General features: G+C 53.3%; 1 protein-coding gene across 4 annotated transcripts; it reads right to left on the reverse strand.

Moving 5' to 3' along the window:
• Positions 1-81: 81 nt before the first annotated feature.
• Positions 82-26,066, reverse strand: Clasrp (CLK4 associating serine/arginine rich protein). 4 transcript variants are annotated; one of them, XM_026403820.2, is made up of 22 exons: positions 26,005-26,066; positions 24,993-25,120; positions 16,995-17,092; positions 16,320-16,421; positions 16,035-16,114; positions 13,976-14,060; positions 12,765-12,913; positions 11,810-11,906; positions 10,706-10,784; positions 10,550-10,623; positions 9,027-9,068; positions 6,882-7,097; positions 6,479-6,766; positions 3,996-4,253; positions 3,644-3,683; positions 3,253-3,313; positions 3,062-3,120; positions 2,937-2,983; positions 1,290-1,337; positions 1,087-1,169; positions 458-482; positions 82-211 (listed from the first exon to the last, which is right to left on the reverse strand). In XM_026403820.2, exons 2-22 carry the CDS (start codon positions 25,089-25,091, stop codon positions 169-171), a joined length of 2,073 nt encoding a protein of 690 aa, XP_026259605.2. In that variant the 5' UTR covers positions 25,092-25,120; positions 26,005-26,066; the 3' UTR covers positions 82-168. The 4 variants fall into 4 exon arrangements, 3 of the variants coding, with proteins under 3 accessions (XP_026259605.2, XP_026259606.2, XP_077649360.1); XM_026403821.2 differs by lacking the exon at positions 1,290-1,337 and having other exon boundaries at positions 83-211; XM_077793234.1 differs by lacking the exons at positions 82-211; positions 458-482; positions 1,087-1,169; positions 1,290-1,337 and having other exon boundaries at positions 3,640-3,683.

Here is a 26,066-nt window from a genome sequence, read left to right on the forward strand (position 1 = left end):
CTTAGTGTGCTTCAAAGTGGGGTTTGAAGGCCCTGCACCAACCCACAGATGACACATGGCCAGGTGAAGGGCATTAAATAACATTTGCTTTTATTTCACTAGAGAAAACCAGCAGCATCACAGCTTGAGTCCTGTGCCCCACCCCCTCCCTGTCCCCTATTCTTCTGCCTAATGTCGGTAATGGGGGCTTCGGGACCGAGACCTCGAACGCCTGCAGAGAGAAGTGCAGTAGTGGGTAGGGGTGGGGGTCGCAGGTCAGGACGCAGCTTTGCTGTGAGCATGTGCAGCAATGCCTGGGCTGGGTGGTCTCCCGATCAATCAATGATGCCAGCACCCCCCACTCTACACTCTAGGTTGCAGGATGGGGGAATAGGGGTGATACCTCCCACCCAAGTACAAGAAAGTAATTTCCCAGCCAGTGGAGGATTGCCCTAGGGAGCCAGGCAGACTGCCTTACCTTCTGGAAGAGCTGTATTCTCGACCTAGAAAGGAAAGGATGGGTGGAGACTAAGCCCCTGCCCAGGGCCAAGGACGCCTCCCTGACCCGGAATGGGGTCCTTAAGGCGGCTATTCCCAACCGAGGTGACCAACACTTCCTGCAGTCCACCAGGGTGCTGCAGACATGCTGTGCCAAAATTAAAGCTCGCACCTCAAAAATACCACTTTATAGATGGTGAATGGGAACGTGCCGCAGTCTTTGGTGTAATCCTGCCTGGCACTTGTTTTTATTTCACTATGAGGTTTGGGCTGCTCCAAGGGTTCAGTGATCCTCCTGCCTCATACAACTGAGTAACCAGGATGATAAGTGCCACTGTACTGGGCTAACATTTTTTTGGTGGTGGGGACTGAACCTAAGGACACTTGACCACTGAGCTACGTCCCAATCCATGTTTTATCTTAAGACAGGGTCTCAATAAATTGCTGAGATGGGCCTTGAACTTGGAATCCTGCCTCAGCCTCTAGAGTCACTGGGATTACAGGCATGTGCAACCATGCCCAGCTCTTGACTTCTTTTTTTTAACACCCCAGAGCCCTCCAGCCTTGAAAGTAGCCTAGCTCTTCCAAACGACAAGTAGGTGCACTCACTGTAGCGAGGGGAGGGCGAGCGACTCTGCCGGCTGTACTGGCGCTCCCACTCTTCTCGCTCCTTCTCCCTACGTTCCCGCTCTCTGCAGGGAGAAAGTGGAGGCAACCAGGGGGTGAGGTGAGCACCTGCTGTGAACACCAGTCATGTGACACCTGAGTCAAATACAGCCCTAAACCAAGGGGGCAGGTACTGCTGTCCCCACCTGGAAATGGACACTGGCTGGCAGTCAGGACTGGAGTTCCAGGGGGCCCTGGCAAGGAAAGCCTGGTCAAATACACCCAAGGTAGGCCAGACAGTTTGCTATCATTTCCATCACACTCTGGGGACATGCACACCCTCTGAGTGGTCAGGACTGGCAACCAATGGTTGTGTTTATTGGGTACCATCTCCATGCCTGGCCCCAATCATGCCAAATCCTCCCAACAAGCCTATGTTGGGGTTGAGGATTCCTTCTCTATTTAGGAGATGGGTAAACAAGATCAAATGTGACAAAGGCCCACAGTACTGGGTGGCTAAGTGTGACAGACCCCAATCCCTGACAACCCTTCAACTTTTTCCCCGCAGTATTGGGGGTTGAACCACTGAACTACATCCCCAGCCCCACCCCCCCACACACTTTTATTTGAGACAGAGCCTTGCGAAGTTGCCCAGGCTGGCCTTGAACTTGGGGTCCCATCTCAGCCTCCTGAGTATCTGGGGTTACAGGTGTGTGCCACCATGCCCAACTCTTCCTCCACTTGCTAATGGCAGCACAAAGCATCCTCTGAAGTTCAACACACAACAATGACAAAAATGGGAACAGCAGCAGCTCTGAGCATCAAGCATCAGGCCTTCCCACCCACCAGACACCGTGCTGAGCCCTGCAGGAGACCCCGTGGGCAGCCCTGCAGGAGACCCCGTGGGCGTGGGAGCATCACCACCTCTGCCTACAATGTCCCACCTCAGACATGGGACACTGCTCACCCACAGACTCACAGCAACAACAGGATGGAACCACAACAACGGAGTCCCCTCTTTGCTGCACATACAGTGCTGCTGCTCAGAGGTAGCCTTGCTGCCTGAAGTTAGGGATTTTTTTTTTGTGGGGGGGGTACTAGGGAATGAGCCCAGGGGCACTTTATCACTGAGTTGAGTTGTCTCCCAATTGTCCCCCTTTTGTTGAGACAGGGTTTTGCTAAATTGCTAAGGCTGGCTTCCAACTTACAATCCTCCTGTCCCAGCCTCTCGAGACACTGGGTTTACAGGTTTGCACCACCATGCCCAGCTGCACCCCAGGCAAGCCGAAGTCTTATGGACACTACCTCCTGGCCTGCCCAGAGAGGTAGACACTTTGTACTGTCCTACTTCAGAGTATCAAGTGAGGTTTTGAGAGAGTCCCAGGGCCACATGACCAGAGAGAAGCACAGCTGAAATTGATCAAGTCTGTGACCCAAGCTCAGAACTCCTGACCAGCACAACACTGCAGGAGAAGCAAGCAGACAGAGGAGAAAAGCCCATCCCCAGCAGCAGGCCAGGTGCCAGGCACCTGCCACAGGACTGGCTAGCAGACTGGAGGCTTCAGCGAGACACACAGTGAGGGAGAAGGGCAGCAGGGCAGGGTGCTCTGGGTGGGACAGTCATGGAGGCCTGTGCAAGGTGAGGGGTTGGGGCATCAGGGGAGAACTGCCATGGGCCAAGAGGACAACAAAGGAGGCGATCTTGGGCGATGTAGGGAGCAGAATGAGGGAGAGGAGCCAAAGGGCCAGGCACACCCTGTGGGCCAGGTGAGGGCCGACTTTCATCCACCCACAGAGGTTGGGCAGGGCTCCAGCCGGTGGCGGCAGGAGGCCAGGGTGGGGGGCAGCCTTACTTCATCCGGATCTTGCGGGCCATGGCGCGCAGCTCATCTTCCCGCTCCTACGGCAGAGCCAGCTGTGAGGCATGGCCAGGCCAGCACCCACCTGAGCAGCACCCCACCCACGCCCTCCCCCTAACCTGGCGCTCATGCTCCTGCTGGATCATCTTCTCCTGAGCGGCCTTCTTATCTGCCTTGACTGCAGAAGGAAGGAGCATGGCTGAGGATTCCCTTGGAGTTCACCCTCCTACCCCACCAAGCGGGCTGGGCCCTCAGCACTGGGCAGCGGGGCAGGCACACAGCCTCCTCCCCAGGGGAGGGCAGGACGTACACTGCCTGTTCAGCGCCTTCTGCATCCTCAGCTTCAGCTTCTCCTGCGGCGTCAGCTTGGGCTGGGGGAGGGGGAGAAGAGGCAGGAGGGGTGGGTGTCCCGGAGCCCCCAACCCACCTCAGGCAAGAGCCTGGGACTTGTGGGGGAAGGGACAGGTTGTGAACACCTGCCACAAGGCTCTGAGAGGCTCAGGGACACTGGAGCCCCAAAATACAGCGAGGCAGGGAGGGGACATGGTTTCTTGAAGGCAGATCCCTTGGCCCCCTCCCTCCTCAATCCCTGGGATGGGATCTCCCGGCCCACCCGGGCCCCCCTGCAGGCCCACCGGGCCCAGCTCTTGGGCACTGCTGCTGGCGGGAATTAGACGGGCGAGTTCCAAATTCTTACTGACTTTGGCAGCTCCTGTCTCTTTACCAGCGGCAGGTTCGGTCCTGGTGGGAGGAAGAAGTGGCAACTGCCACCTCTGACCCCACACCCCCAGCACAGCCCCGAGGAGCCAAGGTCGTGACCTCAGATCCCACAGGGAGTGACCCTGTCCCCCTCTGACCCCAAAGGGACAGGTTCCCACCCCAAACACCTCCAAGGCAGAGCCTCCATGTGGCAGTGTCCTTAGACCAACCCTGGATGAGGGCCAGGTCCCACCCAGACCTCCGGGAGTAGGACCAAGTTCCCTTCAGAGGGAAGGGAGCTCCAGTCCCCACCTGAGGCTAGCAACCCTCTTCCCCAGCCCGATCCCTGCTCACTTTTTCAGCTTCTCGCCCACAGCAGGGGACGCTGCTGGCCGGGTCAGCTTCTCCCTTGGGGGCGATGGTGAGTGACTCTGGCTATGGCTGCGGCTACGGCTGCGGCTACGGCTCTGGCTGGGGCTTCGGCTGTGACTGTGGGTCAGGCTTCGGCTTCGGGAAGGGCTGAGGGACCAGCTGCTGCGACTGTGGCTGCTACTGCGATGCCTGGGGCCCCTGCCACCCCGCCTATATCGGTCCCCTGAGCGGGAGCGGCTCCTAGGGTACAGTGGGGATAGGAGAACGGCTGTGAGGCTCCAGGAACCCTACCCGCTCACCCCCTACCTGCACACCGGAGTCCACCTGCAAAGTCCTATAAGTCCAGATGTGATCCTCTGCTTTATCCCAGAAACCCCAAGCTGTCCCCTGGTTACCCGCGGCCTCCAGCATCTGACTCGCTCCTTGTCCTCATTAGACACCCAGTTGTGACTTCTGGGGATGTAACCTAAGGGTGGGCAGGACTGGGCCCCATACCATAACCATCCCAAGGTGGGGCACATAGTTTCCTAGGGTGTTCTCCTGCTACAGGGGGCGGGGGTGGGGTTGCACCAGTCTCCAGCACAGACCTGCAAGTTCAGGAGTGAGCATGCGCTGCCCTGTCACCTTCTGAGCAGGGGCTTGCCCTTAGGCTAGCATCAGTGTGACCAAGCCTTACTTCCCTCCTTCAGTCTTGCTCCTGTGGTTACCCTGGGTCAGACCACGTGGGATGACCTGCAAGCCAGTGCCAAGCCACACAAGCCTGCTCTGCCAGGGCCATCCTGATTTTTTTTGTGTGTTTTTTTGTGGTACAGGGGATCAAACCCGGCATAACACATGCTAGGCAAGTGTCTACTATTGATCTAAATTTCCACCCTTTCTTCATTTTTTTATTTTGTGATGGTCTAAGCCACGGAGGCTGGCCTTGAACTTGCAATACTCCTGCCTTAGCCACCCCAGTAGCTGGGATTACAGGCATGCACCACTGTGTCCAATCCATCATGGGTATTTACAAAGTTAATATTTTTGTAAACACCAAGAAAATAAGAGATTTAAAAATCTAGACTCAGTTGTGGCTCAGCGGAAGAGTGCTCGCCTAGCATGTGCAAGGTGCTGGGTTCAAAGCCTCAGCACCACATAAAAATAAATAATTGGGGCTGGGGATGTGGCTCAAGCGGTAGCGCGCTCGCCTGCCATGCATGAGGCCCAGGTTCGATTCTCAGCACCACATACAAACAAAGATGTTGTATCTGCCGAAAAAAACTAAAAAATAAATATAAAAAATTCTCTCTCTCAAAATAAATAAATAATAAAGTTTTTTTTTCAATGAAAAGTACCTGTTTTTATTTTTTTTATTTTTGTTAGAACATGACAATAATAAAGGTTTTTTTTTTTTTTTTTTTTTTTTTTTTAAATCCAGACTCGGCCAGGCACATTTGGTGCACACCTACAATCCTAGCAACACAGGAGGCTGAGGCAGGAGGATCACAAATTCAAAGCCAGCCTCGACAACTTGGTGGGACCTGGTCTCAAAATAAAAAGTAAAAATGGCTGGGGATGTGACTCAGTGGTTAAGCACCCTTGGGTTCAATCTGCAGTACCAAAAAATAGTAAATAAATAAATATCCAGACTCTCAACTTCTCTTGAAAAACTGAACACTTGGCAACACCAGGCCTGCTGCTGGGGTCCAGAGCCCACCAAGGGAACACAAGCTGCCAGTACACCAGGGGCGCCTGCACAAAGCTGACGGTGCAGTCGACTCTACAACGCAGGCAATAACACTGATGATAGTCACAGCTCGTACCCAGGGCCAGGCCCTGCTCTGAGTGCTCTACTCAGCTCATTTGTCAAATTTCTGCAAAAGTCAAGGAGGTGAATGCCTTCCTGGCTCTGTTCTGCTGATGAAGAAGGCAGGACCCCAGAGTTCATCAATAGGTGGGTCCCCACCAGGCAGCCCTCCTCCCCCCACCACTCTCACTGTCTAAATCAGACTTCTCACCGTGTAAGGGGAGTGGCAGGGGAAGGATGCTCTGATCCCTGGTGACTATTTCCTCAACAGGCTTCAGTGCTGCTTGAAACCTTACCTCCTCCACAAAGGGAGCCCTAGTTTTTCTGCCTCCCTCCCCAGCTGCACCCACACATGCAGCAACACCTCCCCACTTTCCTGGGTCCCCCACTGCAAGTTGCAGGAAACACTGGGGCATCCATGACTTCTGCTCCCAGGACATAGGCACTCCTAACAGCAGTGACAGAGGCACATGGTGATGTCTCTGCCCCACTGTCTTTGGCCTGGCCCCCCCTGAACAGAGCAGGCACCTAGGCCTCTCCCTACAAACCCAGAGCTTCCTAAGAAAGAACAGTGGCCTGTGCCTGACCCCTCAGACTGGCCAGGTCCCCCAAGCCTGGCCTCCCTGGGATGCTGAACCATGCCACTTGTCTGCCCCGACATACACATGACCTCACGCACCTGCTTCTGCGCCGGGGCCCATAACCTCCGCGCCGGGTAGGCGAACGTGAGTAGCGGTGTCCATCTCTGGAGCCCCCACCTGAGTGTCGCCGGCCACGGCTGCGAGACCGGGAGTAGCGCCGGGAACGGGATCGGGAACGGGACCAGGAGCGGGACCGGGAGCGGGCATGGCGGCTGGAGCGGTAGTAGCCCCCACCGCGGCGGGAGCGGGAACTGGAACGGGAACTGGAGCGGGAGCTGGAGGTCCTCGAGGCAGAAGAGGAGGAGGAAGAGGAGGAGGAGCGCCGGCTGCAGGCGAGGCACGGAGGGCCAGTCAGCATGGGCCTGGGCTGGGGCCCCCCTCTGCCCCAGGGCCCTCCCACGACGGCCGGGGCATAGGGCGGGCAGCGTGAGCGTTACCGACCGGGCGCTGGCATTGCGTCCCGGTGCGGGGCCGCCAGGCTGAGGGGGCGCAGGGGGCTTCCCTGTGGCGGCCCCTGATGCGGCAGCAGCAGCAGCGGCTGCAGCTGCCTCCTCATCGCTGCCCCCAAAACTGGTGATGAAGGTGATCTTCTCCTCCCGGCCTGGGCTCGGGGAGCGCGAGCGGGAGCGGGACTCGGAGCTGGACTCTGAGGGGGACCTGTAGGCAGACAGGAAGAAGGGTTCAGGGGCCCAGGCTTCTCCAGCCTGCTATCCAGTGAGGAGACAGCGCAAGGGAAATGAAAATTTCTGGCATTATGTGGCTATTAAAAATGGATGACGGGGACTGGGGATAGAGCTCAGTTGGTGGAGTGCCTGCCTCGCATGCACAAGGCCCTGGGTTCAATCCCCAGCACCACACAACCGGGGCTGGGGATGTGGCTCAAGTGGTAGCTCGATCGCCTGGCATGTGTGAGGCACTGGGTTTGATCCTCAGCACCACATAAAAATAAATAAAATAAAGGCATTCTGTCCATCTACAACACACATACACACACAGAGATTAGCAAAAAAAAAAAAAAAAGAAAAGAAAAGAAAAGAGAAAAAGGATGAGCTTGCTGGGTGTGGTGGCACAGGCCTGTAATCCCAGCAGCTTGGGAAGCTGAGAGTAGGATCTCAAGTTCAAAGCTAGGCTCAGCAACTTAGCGAGGCCCCAAGCAACTCAGAAAGACTGCCTCAAAAACTAAAAAGGGCTGAAGATATGGCTCCATGGTTAAGTGCTTCTGGGTTCAATTCCTGGTACAAAAAAAAAAAAAGGATGAAGCTAGGCACAGAGACACACACGCCTGGAATCCCTGTGACCAGGAGGTTGAGACAGGAGTATCAGAACCAGCCTTGGTAAGTTCCAGGTTAGTCTGGGCAACTGAGACCCTGTCTCAAAAAATAAAAACAATTAGGAATGAAACTCAGTAGTAGAGCATCCCTGGGTTTCATCCCCAGTCCCCCCCCCCCCCCCCCCCGCCAACACACACAATGAAACCAGGTGGTCCACCCTATAGTTCAGCTACTCTGGCCACCTTAGCAAGGCCCTGTCTCAAAATAAATAAAAAGGACTGGATAAAGAGCTCAGTGATGGAGCATTTGCCTACCATGTAGGAGGGGTAGGGTTCCACCTATCCCCAGCACCACAAAAAGACAAAGATGGAAGGAGCAGATCTTTTTTTTTTTTTTTTTTTTTTTTTTGGTGGGAGGTAGTGGGGGTTGAACCCAGGTGTGCTTAACCACTGAGCCACATGGCTAAGGCTAGGGGCTGGAGTTGTGGCTCAGTGGTAAAGTGTTTGCCTAGCATGTGTGAGGCACTGGGTTTGATCCTCAGCACCACATAAAAATAAATAAAGATACTGCATGTTCATCTACAACTAAATATTTTTTAAAAAATTGTTGAGGTTGGCTTTGAACTTGCAGTCCTCTTGCCTCAGCTTACTGAGCCACTGGGATTACAGGTGTGGGATGAACAGACCTTTGTATTTCTCCTGAAAGTTCTTCTCAATAGAGATAGATGGGTGAAGAGCAAGGTCTAAAATAAGTGCAGCCTAATTCCATTGTAAAAAATACAGAGTGTGTGCAGCCCTGGTCGGTCTTTGATCTCACAGAAAGCCAAAAGCGCCTCGGCTCACTGAGCCTGCCTCAGTCCCTGAGGAAGACCCTATCCTTACTCCCACTCTGAATGCAACTGGACTTTACAGAGCTGCAGGAGACAAAGGAAGTGGGGTGAGACAGACCTGTCCCCCAGGCCCTGCCCAGGCCACACCGTAGACAAGCACACAGGCTCAGCCACTGCTATTCCTATTGGTATTTCTGAGAGTTAAGATTAAAGAGACACTTAATTTCTGAGTCACACCTTTCTGCCATGTTTGACTGTGTTTACCACAAAACTATTACGTTTAAATAAAAAAATTAAGGAAACTCAAATAAAAAAAAAAAAGGGAAAACACAAAAATGTTACAGAGCCATGAACCCTCACAGAGTAAGCCATGCAGTTTGTGACTAGAGGTTGGCCTTCAAGGGGTTTCCTACTGGCCTGCCTCACCTCCGTGCCCTCCATCAGAGGGGGCTGAATGGTGCCCCTCCCTGGACGGTGGGAACTTACCGCTTATAGGGGTCGTAGGTGGGGCTGTCTCGGCGTGCATAGCTATGGAGAGAAGGGGGTAGGAGTGAGGGCAGGTGATCTAAACAGGCACAGTACCAGGCTTAGTCCCAAGTCTCAGTATACAAGGCCAGGGAGCTGGCATAGTGAGGGGGCTTCTCCCTAGGTATGAGTCTGGCCCTGGTTCCTCCATCTATCCCCACATCAGATCTGAGTGCCAGGGCCCAACCCCCCAACTTCTCAGATCCTCCCTGACTTCAAGCAATAGGGACCTCAACAGCCCTGGCCCTGCTTTGTCTCCTGACCTGAGTCTAGAAGGGTCCCTCCTTCCCATCCCACATCCATAATTTCAAGGAGGTCTTGACTTATTGATAAGAATGATAAGACTGAAACAGCCGAGTTTTAATTGCGAACTATATGCCAGGCACTAAGTGACGAATATAGATTATTTTGGTGGCTCCCCGTAACAACTCTGATCATTCAATTTTTGCAGCCGAGGAAACTCAGGCCCAAGAGATGAAGTCACCTGCCTCATGTCACAAGGCTCATAAATGAAGGGAGCTAGCATCCAAAGCCAGGCCCATGACCCTAAGCCTGTGCTTTACCCATGACACTAACATGTGCCCCTGTGCTGATGACAGTGATGGTGAGAATCAATTCCATTTTTTTTGGTACCGAGGATTGAACCCAGGGCCACTTAACCACTGAGCCACATCCCAGCCCCTTTTTGTACTTTTACGAGCGACAGGGTCTCACTGAATTTCTTAGGGCCTTGCTAAGTTGCTGAGGCTGGCTTTGAACTCAAAATCCTCCTGCCTCAGCCTCCTGAGCTACTGGGATTACAGGTGTATGCCACTATGCCCAGCTCAGCACCATCCTTTGATGAACATTTTCCACACTATACCCTGAGCCACAACATGTCATTCACCTCTTGCAGCCACACTCAAACACTGGCTTCAACAGATGTGTGGCAAGAGGCATGAGTCTGCCTGGGGCTCCTAGGCCTACCACATAGACCCCCATACCCAACTGCTCTATTCAAAACTGCCCCAAGACCTCCATGTGGGTACTGGCCCAATCCTCTCTCCTGGAAAGTAATAGCCACTATTTTCCAAAGGAGAACGCAGGCTTAGAGAAGGGAGTTGCTTATCCAACTATTGACTGAGGAGGTGGCTAGGCTCCAGAACTGAGCAGGATCTACAGTCCTGCCCGTATCTCCTAGCTCAGGCCTCAATTCTATCAGCCATCCGTAGCAGCAGCCTGATATCAACTCTCAACTGGCTCCTGGGGAATATGGCAAGAGCCCCAAGTCCAGCCAGGTGAGCGGAGCAGCTGAACAAGTGTCCACATGCCCCTCAAAGTCATTCCTGCCACTAAACCTTCACCTCAGGCCTTTCAATGCCCCCCAGGAATAGATCTAAGTCTGTCTCCAGAGAGCCTTCCTGGACCTGCCCTGCCCCCTCCTCCCTGCAGCCTCCAAGACTAATGCTGGTGGGGTGTGTGAGAGGCGAGGGGAGACACCCTACCTGGGTGGGCTGATCTTGCGACCCCTCAGCCGCTTTTCCCGGAACTCTCTCCGCTGGCGCCGGGAACGACGGCCCTGGGCAGGGGCATGCCAGACTGGTGAGGAGTGTGCACTCTTTGAGACACACCTGTCCCCTTCACCCTGGCCCTGACCTCACCGAGTACATGGCTTTCTCCTCCTCAAGGGCCTTGGCATGTTTGATGGCCTCTGCCTCCTCCTTATCTTTCCGAAGCATCCTGCAGAGGGGAATGAGAATTCCCACGGAGGGCACAGGTCATAGGGGAGCTGGCCCTCGCAAAGGCTTCAGTGAAAGCGAGGGCCCATGCCCTCCGGTGGTGCCTGCTCTCCCATCAACATAACTTACTGAGCACCTCCTATGTGCCCAGTGCTGGCTTAGGCACCAAGATTCCCCTCTGTGGGCTGGCACACTAGGGAAGAAGGGACAGTGACCATGGGAATACAGACCACAGTCCCTATGATGGCACCAAGCTTGACAGGAAACATGGATCACAGGAGGGGACAGGAAGGGACAGGATCCAGACAGGGGTAGCTACACATTGCAGTGGAGAGACTGGGAAGCCTCACAGAGAACATGACATCTGAGAGGAACCTGAGAAGCAGGCTGTGCAGATGCCAGGCAGGGTGAAGAGCAGAGTAAATGGCAGATGGACGGGCCCATGGTCAGATGCCTCAGGCCTCTGCAAAGTGAGAGGCCACAGAGACGGGGCAGAAGCAATAAGCAGAGTGGAAGGACCTGGGGTAAGGGAAGGGACAGAGGACCAGACAGGTAAGGCCTTGTGGCAGAGGTGAGGATGCTGGCTGCTCCTGAGTGGGGTGGGAGTCACAGAGGGCTCTGGACAGAGATGCTGTGTTTAGACCTGGGTTTACTCAATTTGTAGTTCACTGCTCCATTCCTCAGGATGAAAGCAGAGCTTGGCCCAGGCATGGCCCAAGGACAGGCTCAGCAGCAATGGCTAAGGGACTGACCCAGTGAATGAAGCCACTCTTCCAGGGGGTGCCGTACACCAGGCTACGAACCAGGGCAGCTTCAACGGGCAGATTTACCCTGGGGCACGGCAAAAAGGGTTACTGAGCTTGCCAAGCTAAGTAATTCTGGGTGCAGACTCAGTTTCTGCAGAGCTGTGTCATAAGTACCCAACCCTTAGGCTCAGGAGCAAACAGTTGTTAGTACCTGGGATACGGACAGAGAGAAACCAGGCTGGGATCCAAACGGTAGGGTGGTGTCGGCAACAGGCCTCACCTGACAAAGTCCCCATCAGCCATGCCATAGGTTGTGGCCTGTTTGTTGAGATCTGCCACCTGCTCCTGGTTCAGTTCATCCACATCCACCTCCACATCTGCACCAAGAGAAAGGCTGTCAGGAGCCAAGGCCAAGTGAGAGGACAGGAAGAAGGGGCAGTGCCCCGTGAAGAAGGATGGACATGGAGCCACCAGCCTGCAGGAACTGGCAGGGAGGGGCTGGCTCAGCTCAGCTCAGCTCCCCCAGGCTGGCCTGGGGATTGGCCAGAAGCCAACAAACACACAGTGGGCAGTGGGGGCTGGGGAAACAGAACTGGGAGGTGGCAGGTGGGTGGGTGGATGGATAAGTGAGGTGCGGAGGAAGGAGAGCAGGGGGCCAGACATGGCAGAGGAGACAGGGTGAGCAGGAGGCAGGGTGTGGGTGGAAGGTATTTAGGAGCTGGGTGGGTGACAAACACATGGAAGGAAGAAGGAAGGACTTAGACGTCTGGCTCTGCCCAAGAATAAACACACAGGCGGCCGGCAGGGTGCAGGCCAGGCTGAGAGGGCTGGGACAGGAGGGAGGGGAACCTGCCAGGGCCTGGAGTGGATGGGCCAACAGATGCTGGGGGATGAGGGGCGGCTCTGTCCAAGGATGAATGCTTGTTTTCCAGAGGAAAAAGAGAATAGGAAGGAAAGGCAGGGAGAAGCCCACCCCGGGGAAGACAGTGGAACCTACACCTAGGTGGGGAGCACACCGTAAGAACAGTGTCCTAGACACAGGAAGCCAGAGAAGCACAGAGGGGGCTGGGAGCAAAGGTATGGGTGACACAAGGATGAGCAGGAGGCAGGAGTGTCCTGGATCAGGGAGAGGACAAGAGGGCTCTTAAGCAGGGGTGTCCCAGAGAGGGTAAGGGACGAGACACAAAAACGATGCCCAGGGACTGTGGGTGGGGAGGGCAGAGAGGGGACCCCACCGATGTCGGGGATGACCTCATCTTCGTCCGAGTTGCTCTCCTCCTCAGCCGGGGACTCTTCCTCCTCGGGTTTCTCTGCTACCTTCTCTACCTCGGCCACGGTGCTGTCCTCATAGGTGTAACCAATGGAAGCCTTCTTTTCTGCCAGCCTGGGATGGGGGACCTTGTGAGCCGGGGCAATGCCCAGCAGAGAAAAGGGCCATGGAAGGCCCTGCACACTAGCCTCTCAAGTTCCATAGCACCCTCTGGTCAGCCTAGGCTGCATGTCCCTTCCTACCCACCCCTCCAGGCTGGGTCTCCAGCCTTGCCCACATTGGGTCATTATTACCAGGGGATAGGATTGTCTCCCTGACTAGACCAAGAGTCCGTGAGGATAGGGCCCAAGGAACAGCAGGCGCCTTGTGAGGGCCCATGGTTGAATTCATCTAGTCAGTGTTCCCTGCCACCATTCAGTGCCAGCCTTATCCTGAAAGGGTCATGAGTGAGGTCAGAGACTTCTGGAAGCACCCAGTGCAGCCCCATGAAAACTCTTTGATGGAAAAAGTAGCCGTGCTCAGGAACCAGGGGAACCTCAGGGGCAGGAGGGAAGGAACAGCTGAAGGCGGCACCTCCATGGAGCCAGGCTTTCAACTACCATGAAGGGACAAAGCAGGAGCCACCCTGGAGGGGGACAGAGCCTCTGGCAGGGCCAAGCAAATGTGCAGGCGGAGGGCAAGGAGGACAACAGGACTGCCCACAGCTGTTGTGGAGAGATGCCCACCCCGGAGGCTTGTGTCAGCTAGGGCCTCTGTCCTCCAGGCCAGTCCTTGAGGGACACCACTCTGAGACCAGCTCTCCAGAGTGCCATCAGCTACTGCTGACAACGGCAGGCAGCAGGACTGCGCACTGTTGAGCCTGATTTCCTGCACCCCTCACAGCTCCTGTTCACAGAGGAGCACATCAGACTCCAAGGGGACACCCTCCCTTGTGCTTGACCCCCAGGGCTGCCCCCCACCCTACTGAAGAGCAAGAAAGAAAGCCTCTGGCAAACCCTGTCCCTTAGCCACTGCTTCCTCTTCTACACCTTGACTGAGCACGAGCACCTACTGTGTGCCGAGTGTTGTCCTCGACTTTGGTGAGACTGTGATGCAGAAGATGGAAGAGGCTGAGCCTGGTGGGGCTCGAAGCCCTCCTTGCTCCCCCAACCCTGCAGCACCCCAACCCTGACTCACTTCTTCTTCTCGTCCTCACTGGGTCTCTGGAGACCTCCGTACAACTCGTCAATGTAAATCTGGTACAGGCACTGCTCCTCTGAGACTGCAGCAAGCAAGATACAGGGTATCAGGCGGAGTGGAGGATGCTGGGGAGTCCAGGGGGGCCGCTAGAATGCAGTGGGGTGCAGGAGGGCAGGGGCAACCCAAGTGCAGCCAAGGGCAGAGTCACCTCCAGATAATCACACCCCTCTGGTGGGACACAGCAACAATATAGCCCTGGTTATACCACTAACTTGCTGTGCAACTATGGTTAAGTGACCTAACCCCACTGTGCCTCAATTTACTTTTCCGTAAGGCAGAGCAAGCACTTTGGACCTGGACACTGCTACCATTATTACAGTTATGAAGGCCTCTGGCTGGACCTTGCTCTCCTGAATGCTAGAAGTTACTTGGACCCCACAGACCATTCCACTGGGTAGTGCCTCCCCATGGTTCAGCTTAAGTGTGGTTTGGAATGATCCAGGCACTCCTTCGCCCCCCAACACCCTCCTCCTCCGGGAGCTCCACAACATACCAGCCTTTCCTATCCCCCTGCCCCAGACTCACTGTGGGAGCCTGGGTGAGTACTTCCTTCCCTCCGCAGGCTTTGGCTATTCTATCTGGGGAGCAGCACGGCCCTGCTGTGCTCTAGCACACCTTCCCACTCCTGCCCCCTCTACACAGCCCGGGAGAGGGCCCTGCTGACCTGCCTTCTTTGAGCGCCATGGCCCGCCCGGCCCCAGCCACATGGGCTGTCTCCTCCAGTGCCCACCCCAAGCCTCTATGCCCAGCCTGGAGCCCTGCACGGCCCCTCACCTCCCTGGGAAGCACCTTCTATCCCTCACTGACCATGCCAGTCAAACCCTGTCCTACCTTTCCTCAGAGAACAGTGTGCCATCTGCTATAACGTCACCTTAGTCTGTCCTTACCACCATTTCTGTGCCTATGCTTCTGCTCCCTCTCCCCTATTAGGCTCCTGACCCCAGAACGATACCAGCCAGTCCCAGGTGCCCTCACTGTTCTGGAATTAAATGAGTGAATGCAGAGACAGAGCTAAGGAAATCACACCTCCAAGAACCCACATGACCTCAGGTGATGGTAAAAATGACAGTAACAGTGACAGATTCCCCTGATTCCGAGGCCTCAGTGATTTCTAGCACTTTGGCAACTTCTGAACACCTCAGAAACAAACAAGGGAGCAGAGCCCCATATGCAGCCTGGTGTGTGGGCCTAGAGCTGGGCCTGACCCGCCAGCCCTCCAGGTAAGGGACTGGTGTGGACAAACCAAGCAGAGGGCTCAGGGAGACCAAGAGGGGAACCTCCGGTACTTTGTGGGATATGGGCGGGGAGCTCTCCATTGGGAGGCAGCAGTGGTCAACAATGCAGGGAGACCCCCAGCTCCTCAGACACCACTCAGCCTCAACATCCTATTGTAAAGTGGAATGCCACCCCGACCCTACCCTGCTGGTGACTGTGCAGGGATAACAGATAATAGGGACAAAAAAACACAAGTCTGCTGGGTGCCACGTCCCCAGGCAGCCCAGAAGAAGAAGCAGCAGCCGCCTCCCCAAGCCTCTGCTTTTACACAATAAATGGGTAACAGTGGTAAGGCTGGCTTTGGAGAATTCTGGATGTCTACGGACACCTGGCAAACTGCCGAATGCTGTCTGATAAGTCATTTAAAACAAGGCGAAATTTCCTCTTCTGTCCTGACAATCTCACGGATTCAAGCAAGGAAAAATACACATGTGCTTGCTATTGTTCCCATTTCTTCTTTTAAAGAAAAAAAAAAAAAGAATATAGAATCGGAGCATAAGGAATGTGGTGGTGACTTTGGCAGGTATGTCTGATTCAGCTGACATCCTCTGGGCCAATCCAGAGACAAAGGCCTGGAGACAGAGCAAGCCTCTGACAGAGCTATGACCAGAACAGCAGGTCATTTAGTAGAAAGTACCTGGATGCTTTTCTTCCCAAACTTGTTTAGGTCTTCCAGTCTCCAGGGACCCCCCACTCCCCACTCCCTGCCCAAATCACTCACTGCCAGCAAAGTCGTTCTGCACCAGGCCTCGGTAGCGCTCGTAGTTACATTTCCGCTCGTCTGACTCCTGTTCCGGGGAGCTTTGGGGAGGTCAAGATCTTGAGATCAGAGGGAGGGATGGATCCCACTCCAAGCCAGCAGGAAGAGGGACGAAGCACCCAGGCTCAGGGAGGGGAGAGTGCTCCTCCCCACCTGCACGCTTCCTTCCTAGGAAGGTGACAGGCAGGCTGGGGCAAGGACACGTGCTGCTGGTTCCTCAGGCAACCCCTTGGGGAGGCAGCTTACATGGTGGTGAGCAGTGGGGGGGTGTAGTCGGGGATGTGGTCCAGGTGGGCACGGACATCAAAGCGGTCAATCATGTTGTTGGTGTCCCCCTGCCAGGGCATCCTGAAGAGGGGAGGATGAGAACAGGGAAGCAAAGAGCTCAGGGGCCACTGGACACAAGCACTTGCTCCCTGCCACCTGGTGCTTGAAAGCCTGGCCTGCTGCCCCTGATACCCATAGCGTGGCCTTTACCCTCACTCCCAGCTCTTAGTCCCTGATGCTGCAAAGCACTCTGAAATACAGTCAGGCTCCTGGAACCTTGAAGAAACCACCATCTGACTGCCCAGGGGGAGGATGGGGCTCCATTTCTCAGGACCAAGCAACAGCAGAGAACATAAGCCAGGTACTAAAGGCTACTTGAGGAGCCTGTCACCCTGCACCCCACTCTGGCAACCTACCTTCTTTCTGCTTCCTCTGAGCCTCTGGCCTGGTCCCACCCATCCCCTTCTAAGTCCAGCTAGGGCTACCATCCCAACCCCACATGCTCCCTTACCGTCACCTTCACTCTCCTGCCTGAGTTCCCAAAGGCCTGTCTATATCCCAGAATCTCTGCCGCTGACTCCACACCACCTCCTAGTTCCTTCTGATGCCCAGTCCCCAGTCACAGACATACTCCTGCCCCCACGGCAGCCTCACATGTTAACCGGGCTCTCTGCGGCCAGGGCCACTGCAGAATCCAGATGCACCTTGCAGGCTCGGCCATGCACCTGCAGGAACTGGGCTGGGTCCTTCTTCTGCATGGGGTAGACAGAACAGAGGTCACCACCCAGTGAACTTCAGGTCCCATCCCTATAATCAAGTTGAGGGGTGACCTGGCCTCTAATGTCAAATGGGCCACACCTCAGAGGCAAACCAACCTGCAGAGCAGCAACAGCTTAACTAACGGGGCCACCTAACCCTAGAACAGGGCACCAGTTCCTTCCTAGACAGTGGTGAGGGATCTGAACTCTGGACCAATCTTCTGCACAGACAGTACTGACATGCCCCTGCCTAGAATATTACACACCCCCAGCCCCAGCAACTCTTCATCTCCCAACAGAACCAGGTGTGAGCACTTCAGCCTGGGCCAAAGTAACAAGACTGGGAAACAGAAGAAGATGACCAACATCCTTAGTCACCAGGGAAATACCAATCAAAACCACAAGGTAGTAGTACTTCACGCACTAGGAAAGCTGAAATTAAAAAGACAAAAACAAGTACTGACACAAATGTGGAGAAATTCGATTCCTCAAAAGGGTAAGCGGGGCTGGGGCACAGCTTGGTGGAGAAACACTTGCCTAGCATGTGTGAGGCCCTGCATTCAACCCAGGACCACAAAAACAAAAAAGAAAAAGTTAAATACAGAATTACCATATGACCCAGCAATTCTGCTTCTAGATACATACCCAAAAGAAGAGAAAACAGATACTCCAATATTTGTACTCTGTTCACATCAGCATTATTCATAAAAGGAAGAAGGTGAAGGCAATCTAAAATGCCCATCAATGAGTGAAAAACAAAATGGGGTATGTCCACACAGTACAAGAGCACTCGGCCACCTGAACAGAGGCACTGACGCCCTTGAGAGCACTGGGCTAAGGAAAAAGCCCATCACAAAAGGCCACACACCCCAGGACTCCACTTACATGACACGTCCAGAACAGGCAAACCAGAGACAGAGGAGACGCATAGCTGCCTAGAGCTGGCAGTGGGGAGCGAGGGGACAGGCTGCTGTGGGGCAGGCTTGCTCTCTGGGGTGAAGGAATTTTGCTAAGCGCTGAGGTACTGCTGGTTGCACAACGCACACCAGAAGGCACTGAGACAGCTGCACGCTCAACACCAGGGACCCGTGTGGTACAGGACTTCCTCAACAGAACACCGCGACAAGGGAGAATGTCCCAAGTCCATGGCCCTCCAGTCTGAGCCCTGGTCCAAGGTCACAAGTCCAAGTCATCACAACAATGACAGGAAAGGGAGAAGTCTAGCAGCAGCAGCACCCACCGCTCACTGCTAAGTTTCCTCAAGGCTGCAGCCCATGCCAGCCTCCTGGCATGCCTGCACTCCCCCTCACCAGCCTCGGCTGCTCCCTCGCTTACTCCGGGTCTCCCTCGAGAGTCTTCCTGACACCCTATCTACACCGCTTCTTCAGCCCCCCCTTATTTACTCTATCCCCTTAACCCACATTCTCCTCACGCATCTGCCCCCACCCGCCTCCCACACCAGCACAGGTACCAGCACCGGCTCCTGGGAGGCAGGGATCTGTTTGTTCACTGCTTTGTCCCCAGGGCCAGGCCCACAGGACACTCAGGAGCACAGAATAAGGAAGGGAGAGCTAATCCTCACCAAGAGAGGAGACCAAGCCGCTCAGCTCAAGAACAAGCACCTGCCCCAAGTTTCCAAGGATCCTCTCCTTATGGTTCCCCTCTCAGCAAACAGCAGGCACATCCTGCGACTGCAGAGCTGGGGCATCTGAGGACTACAGCTGACGGCGGCTAGGCTGGCTCTGCACTCACTCTGCACCAGGCACCATGTCAGCTCCCAATTCCACACCAAAAGAGACTGAGGCATGACACGCTCAAGACCAGCTGGGGCAGCACTGCTGGACTCCAGCCCTCACCGTGTGCATCACCTGCTCCTGTAATTCTCAGGTCAGGCCACAAGCACATCCAGCTCCCTCCGCCCCGGCAGGCCTAAGACCCAGAGCTCAATGCGCTCTTGGGGCTGCTCCAGGCCAATGGCCCAGTTCCCACAGCCAAGACTCAAGGACACCATATGGAATCTGGCAAGTGAGGAAAAAACCCTGACGAGATCAGTATCACAAAAGTAAAAAACACTGATTTCTGGGAATAAAATTCCAGAGTCTGGGGCCTGGCTCTGCTGGCAAATTCTGGAAGTCAATGAACCATATTAAAAGACAGGCACTGAGGGGCTGGGGATGTGGCTCAAGCGGTAGCGCGCTCGCCTGGCATGCGTGCGACCTGGGTTCGATCCTCAGCACCACATACCAACAAAGATGTTGTGTCCGCCGAGAACTAAAAAATAAATATTAAAAATTCTCTCTCTCTCTCTCTCTCTCTCTCTCTCTCTCTCTCTCCTCTCTCACTCTCTTTAAAAAAAAAAAAAAATTCCCTTTCTCTCTCTCTCTCTAAAAAAAAAAAAAAAGAAAAGAAAAGAAAAAAAAAAAAGACAGGCACTGAGCTGAGCACCGTTTTACATTTCCTCAGTCAACCAGGGAGAAATACCAGATGAGGAAAGTGGGGCTCAGAGCAGAGACCCACATGCCTAGGCCACAGAACCAATAAGAACTTGATTTTGAACCCAGATGGGCATAACTCCAACATTGACTCCTTGATTTTCACTTTTTTTCTCAAATTTTAAAGTAACTTTGTTATTATTGTAAAAAGCACATAATTAAAGCACAAGAATCTACCCCCCTTTTTTTCTTTTTTCTGTTGTCAGGGTCGCAACACGGGCTACACATATGCTAAGCAAGCCTCTACCACTGAGCTATATCCTCAACCCTTTCTATTTTTGATTTTGAGACAGGATCTCACTCTGTCGCCCAGGCTGGTCTTGAATTCCTGAGCTCAAGCAATCCTCCTGCTTTAGACTCCTGGGTAGCTGGAACTACAGGTGTATGCTACCATGGCTGGCTTAAATTTTTATTTTTATTTTATTTTTTTGTGGTGTCAGGGATGGAACCCAGGGCCTTGTCCATATTCTGAACACAACCAAGCCCTTAAACATTTAAGTGTACAGTACAATGGTATTAACTAGATGCACTTAAGTGCTAACTATGCAAACCTCTAAATCTTTCTCATCCTGCAAAACTAAAACTCTGTACCCTCTGAACTCCCCTTTCCCCACCTCTAGCCATCATTCTTTTTTCTGTTTCTAAGTGTCTGACTGTTTTAGTTCCCTCTGTGAATGGAATCCTGCAGTACTGTCTTTTTTTGACTAGATCATTTTACTTAGCACTTAGCATAATGTCCACAAGGTAGCAAATGGAAAGGATTAATTTTATAAACATGAATAATATTCCTTTGTAAGTACATACATCAAAATGTCTTTATCCAATCATCCACCAACAGACAGTTAGGTTGCGTTCACCTCTTGGCTGTTGTAAATAATGCTATAACATTATTTACAATAGCACTCGGCCATGTGAGCTACTGGTGCACAAACGTCTCTTCATGACCCAAAATCCAAGCTGGGGCTGCAGCTCAGTGGTAGAATACACGCCAAGCATGCATGAGGCATCTTCAGTATCAAAAAAAAGGTCTGGGTAGATGTAGCTCAGTGGTAGAGCACCCATGATTCAATCCCCAGTACCAAAAAGGAAAAAAAAAAAAAATCTAAACCCCTCATTTTTTAGGAGGTGCTTCAGGGATCAACCAGGGTCTCATGCACAGTAGACAAGCACATTACCACTGAATTACCCTGCCAACTTGCCAAAATCTACTTTCTTTTTGCTCATCTCGAGAACTAGCATCTGCCCCAAGTTTCCAAGACGTCTCCTTGTTTTTGTGGTCCTGGGGATTGAACCCAGAGGCACTTAACCACTGAGCCATATCCCCAGCCTTTTTTATTTTTACTTTAAGACAAGGTTTTATTAAAATGCTGAGACTGGCTTTGAATTTTCGATCCTCCTGCCTCAGCCTCCTGAGTTACTGGGATTACAGGCATGTACCACTGCACCCATCCCAAAATCTACTCTGAATCATTAAGACTACCCTGCTTCTAGGATCAGGTGGGGTCAGAGGAGTTCACTCATTCACTTGCTAACTCAACTTTTTTGTCAGGCACCAATATGTAGCAGGCCCTATGCTAGGGCACAGCAATGACTGAGATGACCTCGGCCCTGCCCTCCTGGTTCACAGTGCAGTGTGGGACACAGACCTGTCCCACACAGAAATGACCTAGCATGTGCAGTGCAGCCTAGGGGAATGCTGACCCAGCCTGGGGAGCCAGCCTGGGGAGCCAGCCTGGACCTTCCTACAGCTGGCCATCTATTTATCTCCCATTTTCACGTCAACAGAGGACTTTGTTTCTTTAATCAAACCACTGACTAAAGAGCAATGACAGAACCAGAGTCAGGTACAAACTGAAACAGGGAGAGAGGAGGCACCAAGGACAAATCAGGAAGAGAGAAAGCAGCTGTGTCCAGACGCACTCCTTCAGCCCATCAGCCACCCTCAGTTTCTTCACAGATGCCCTTCAACCTCTTCTCTCAGCCCAAGAAGATGGGGGGCCTGGGTAAGCAACCCATCCCCTCCTCAAAGCAGCCACCAGCCACTGGCCAGCCCTCTCCCACAGCCTGGCAGCAGACTTCTGAATGCAGATCACGTTCCTGTGCAGGGACACCAGCTGCTTGTACAGGCCTGTACCACAAAGCACTCCACAAACACTTGTTTCAGAGCTCTCCCAGTCTAGCAGCAGGGGCTGCCACCACCACTGTCCTGAGGGGAATCAAGCTAGGAGGCACCTTGCTAAGAAGGAAGCCCAGAATCCCAGGCCTCCTGAGTTTTCTTTCCTCTCTGCTACCCCTTGGCCTGGATCAAAATTCCAGCTCTATGCTACCACTCTACCACAATTACTGTCACTCACAGTAAGAGGTAATATTTACTGGACAGTGGTTCCTCTAGGCAGGCTCACACTCAGAGGTCTACATGGCCAACACTAAGAAATCTGCAAGAGAGCTGTGTGCCACCACGCCTGTTTTTTTTTCCTTCTTTTTCTGGGCAGTACTGAGGACAAGGGTGCTCTACCACTCCAGCCCTTTATGGTTTGTTTGGGTTTTTTAGTGGTAGACGGACACAATGCCTTGACTTTATTTACTTTTATGTGGTGCTGAGGATTGAATCCAGTGCCTCACACGTGTCAGGTGAGTGTTCTACCACTAAGCCACAACCCCCGCCCAACCCTTCATGTTTTTGACACAGGGTCTCATTAAGTTGCCCAGGTTGCCCTTGAATTTGTGATCCTCAGCCTATTGCTAGGATTATAGGCGTGAGCCATCACACTTAGCTCAAGGGAGCTGTTCTTGTCTTCCATTAACTGACAATAATCCCAATCCCCTGCTTTGGTAATAACAGAACTCCGTACCTGGTCAAGACCACCCAGAACAAAGTCTACACCTCTTAGTTCCCTGGAGTTGTAGGTGACCATGGGACTACTTTCCAGACAATGGGATATGGGCAAAGGATCATGGGAAAACCTCTAGGAACTTTCTTAACTAACATGAGCAACTTTGTCCCTTTTCTCTCCCTTCTTCCTCTCTGCTGGATGGGATGAAGACACGATGACTAGAACCCGAGCAGCTCTCTCAGACCTCAAGTCAACACAGGGAAGAGGACCTGTATGCAGCAGAACCACAAACCAGTAGCCTAGATCCCAAACAGAAATGGCTCCTCTGGTCATCACCTTTGCATCACTGCTGCCTACCTCTCAGGCCTGCTGGAAGAACTAAGAAGGATGTACCAAAGCAATGGGCATGGAGCCTGGCACACCATACCACAATAATAAATGGTAGCTATTAATGCCTGAATGCTACTGGCTTCTGACCCACTGCTGGGGCCTCAACTATGACCAACACAGATCCATGCCCTGCCATCAGTCACATTCAAGTTATTCTGATACCACTAGGGATGGTCTTCCTCACCACCCAGTGGATCCTTCCTGGGTGACATAGCAAGCAAGGAGCTCTTGAAGCTTCCTGCTCTCTGCAGAATGGGATAAGAGCAACCTGCATTGATCTCTGAGTATCTGTGAGATTCAAAAACATCCACACAGATAGGGGCAGTGGCACACACCTGTAATCCCGGCAATTCAGGTGGCTAAGGCAGGAGGATCACAAGCTTTAGGCCAGCCTGGGCAACTTAGCAAGACCTTGTCTCAAAATAAAAATAAAAAGGGCTGAAATGTAAGCTCAGTGATAAGAGTACTGCTGGGTTCAATACCCAGTACAAAAAAAAAAAAAAAAAAAAAATCCACACATCTAAAACCCTTCTTGGTGCCAAAGAAGGGGCAATTAAGTGGCAACTACTATTGTTAATACTGTTTTCTTTGTCTGTTCTTTCAAACCACATTTGCTAGGTCCAAACTTGGGATGTAAATGTGATCCAAAAATACCTGTTCCAATCTCAAAAAGTTGGGGGTGTGTATATGTATACATTCATAAATATGCTTTATATTATATATACATTTCAAATGTGTTACGTTCCACAAAGGAGGACAGTGGACTATGATGGCATTTATAGGGGACACCTAACTCAGTTTGAGGATCAAGATAAGACTTCCCTGAAGAATGAGATCTAATAATGAACAGAAGTTAACCGGGATGGGAAGAGGTCATGCAAAGGTCCTGTGGTCAGAACCCTTGGGCAAATGACAGAATGGCAAGGAGGCCACGATGGCTTAAGAAAAGTAATGAGGCAGAATGCAGTGGCATGAGTATAGAGGTAGGAGCAAAAGCCAGCCCATGGTGGGCAGGGGTGTAACTAAGTGGTACAGTGTTTGATTAGCATACACAAGGCCCAGGGCTCCATCCCCAGCACTGGGGGGGAAGTGGGGGGGTGTCACACTCTAAAGGCTGTGGTGAGGAGCTTGAACACTAGGGAGTCAAGAAAGATTTTTGAGCAAGGGACAAAGTTAGCTTTGTGCTTTAGAGAGATTTTCCTGAGGGGGTGCACACCTGTGATCCAGGCAACACAGGAAACCGAGGCAGGAGGCCTCAGCAACTTAGTGAAAGCCTGTCTCAAAAATAAAAAGGACTGAGGATATAGCTCAGCAATAAAGCACCCCTCAGTTCAAGCCCACTGCCAAACAAAAAAACAAAACAAACAAATAAACAAAAACACCTCTCTGGCCCTCTAAAGTTGGTGGAAGAGAGAGAACCAGAAGCTAGGAGAACAAGAGGAGGCCGCACAGTGACACAGAGTGTCTATGTGAAGTCATCTAACAGAATTGAACCTGGTAAACAAGCCCATTTCAAGCTGGGGACCCAAGGACAAGCAGGAGTTAAACAGTGAGGGGAGGAATTACAGGCCAAGGCCCTGTGGTGGCAGAAGTGGAAAAAGGCCAATGGCACTGTCCAAGAAGAAGCGGAGAGGCCAGTAGAGGCCAGACCACAAGGGCTTTGTAGGTCAAGACATGGAGTTTGTTTTTTTTCTCCAAAAGCAACTGAAGCATCAAACAGGAGGGGGAAGTGGTCAGATGTCACTTAGTGAATACTGATGGCAGGGCTACTCTGTACCAAACCAAACCTCAAGAGTGGTGAGCACTCTAGAGTCCCAGGAACACAGCAATACACAACACAGATGACGTTGCAGAGGCAGTCTTGTGTCTGTACTGCTCAGTGTTACAAAGTCCTCCCTTCTTCCTGCCAATGCCACATCTGCACTCAGAGGCTGCCCCAAATTGTGTGCTATCACACATACATCCTCAGGCCCTCCCTGTTGATCCTGCTCAAAAAACAATGAGGGGGGCTGGGGCTGAGTGGTAGAGCACATGTCTAGCATGTGTGAGGCACTGGGTTCGAGTCTCAGCATCACATATAATAAAATAAAGGTCCATGAACAACCAAATTGTACCTGGATGACCAGGGCTCCACCCACCAGAGAATCTCCCACCCCAGACAAAAGGTGGGACACTCACAATCTTTTCATAGTATTCCCGCCTCCGTTCTGCCCTCTTCTTGTAGTCAACCATCATGCCTCGAAGCTTCCGCTCATGCTTCCGAGCCTCGTGCCACATTGTGGTGAGGCCAAGCCTGAGGCCTCAACCTAGGGGACGAGGGGATGAGGAGTGTCAGATGGGCAGAACCAGTCAACTAACAAGTGGTGCCATGTCTCAGCTTAGGGGAAGAGAAGTGAGGCCGGGATCTGCGGGCCTGATGCTCAAGTGTATCCTTGACAGCTCGGACCCAGGAGCTTGAGCATTCTGAAAGCGCCTTGGGTGACTGGTGAGAGCATCTCGGGGAAGGAGTGTCCTAGATTCCATGCGCAGAGTGGGGATGAAAGGTTGTGGAACGGAATGTCTGAGGCAGACCCCGAGCAGCTAGGGCTGATGCCCAGGGGAAGAGCTGAAGGGCTCTGACCTGAAAGGGCTCTGAGAGGGGCCACCCGTGGGGCTGGGTGCGGGGACGGGCTTGCAAGTGATATGGACGAAAACAGGTGGAGGAAGGGCGAAATTTCACCGGAACATTGGCGTGGCGGGCAGGCGGGGGTCGAGGACAGGTGAAGGGCGTGGATGGACGATGCTGCTGGAGGGAGGGGGGAACGTGGGGTCTGCTCAGAGAGAGTAGGGCTGAGGGGTAAAGAAGGGCTGTGTGGAGGGAGGGGAATCCAGGTAAAATGCCTGGGAGGTGGCTGCCGGGAGAGGGTGGGCCGCGTCGGGGTCAGTGTGTGTGGACAGGGGCGGAGCCCACAAGTGGCGACTGAGCTTGTGGCCCGGGTCAGGGCCGAGTCGGACGACGCGAATCGGGCCCCCGTCCGGCCAGCGGCGCGGCCTGACGTCCCGTCAGGACGAAGGGGTTGGGGGCAGAGGGCCGTCGGAGCACAGGCCCGGCGGGACCCCACAGCGCCACCAGGAGAGCCCGAGACCGGGGGACAGCTAGGCTGACGCCGCCCGAAAGCCAAGGTGGTCGGGGACCGACGCCTGCACTCACCGGCTGGTCGCCGCCTCCCACTCTTGCGCTCGCGCGCGGCCCGCACCGGAAACGGAAATGGG

The sequence above is a fragment of the Urocitellus parryii genome, chromosome 15 (assembly GCF_045843805.1).
Source record: "Urocitellus parryii isolate mUroPar1 chromosome 15, mUroPar1.hap1, whole genome shotgun sequence".
In the NCBI taxonomy this organism is placed as follows: Eukaryota; Metazoa; Chordata; class Mammalia; order Rodentia; family Sciuridae; genus Urocitellus; species Urocitellus parryii.

Bases quoted from the DNA above. Each gene is read 5' to 3' on its own strand.
- Clasrp (XM_026403820.2), bottom strand. From the start codon at position 25,091: ATGTGGCACGAGGCTCGGAAGCATGAGCGGAAGCTTCGAGGCATGATG. The intron at 6,767-6,881 runs GTCGGTAACGCT...CCTCGCCTGCAG, and splicing joins GGACGCAATGCCAGCGCCCG to CCGGCGCTCCTCCTCCTCTT. The intron at 3,684-3,995 runs GTGAGCAGGGAT...TCCTCCCACCAG, and splicing joins GTGGGCGAGAAGCTGAAAAA to GACCGAACCTGCCGCTGGTA.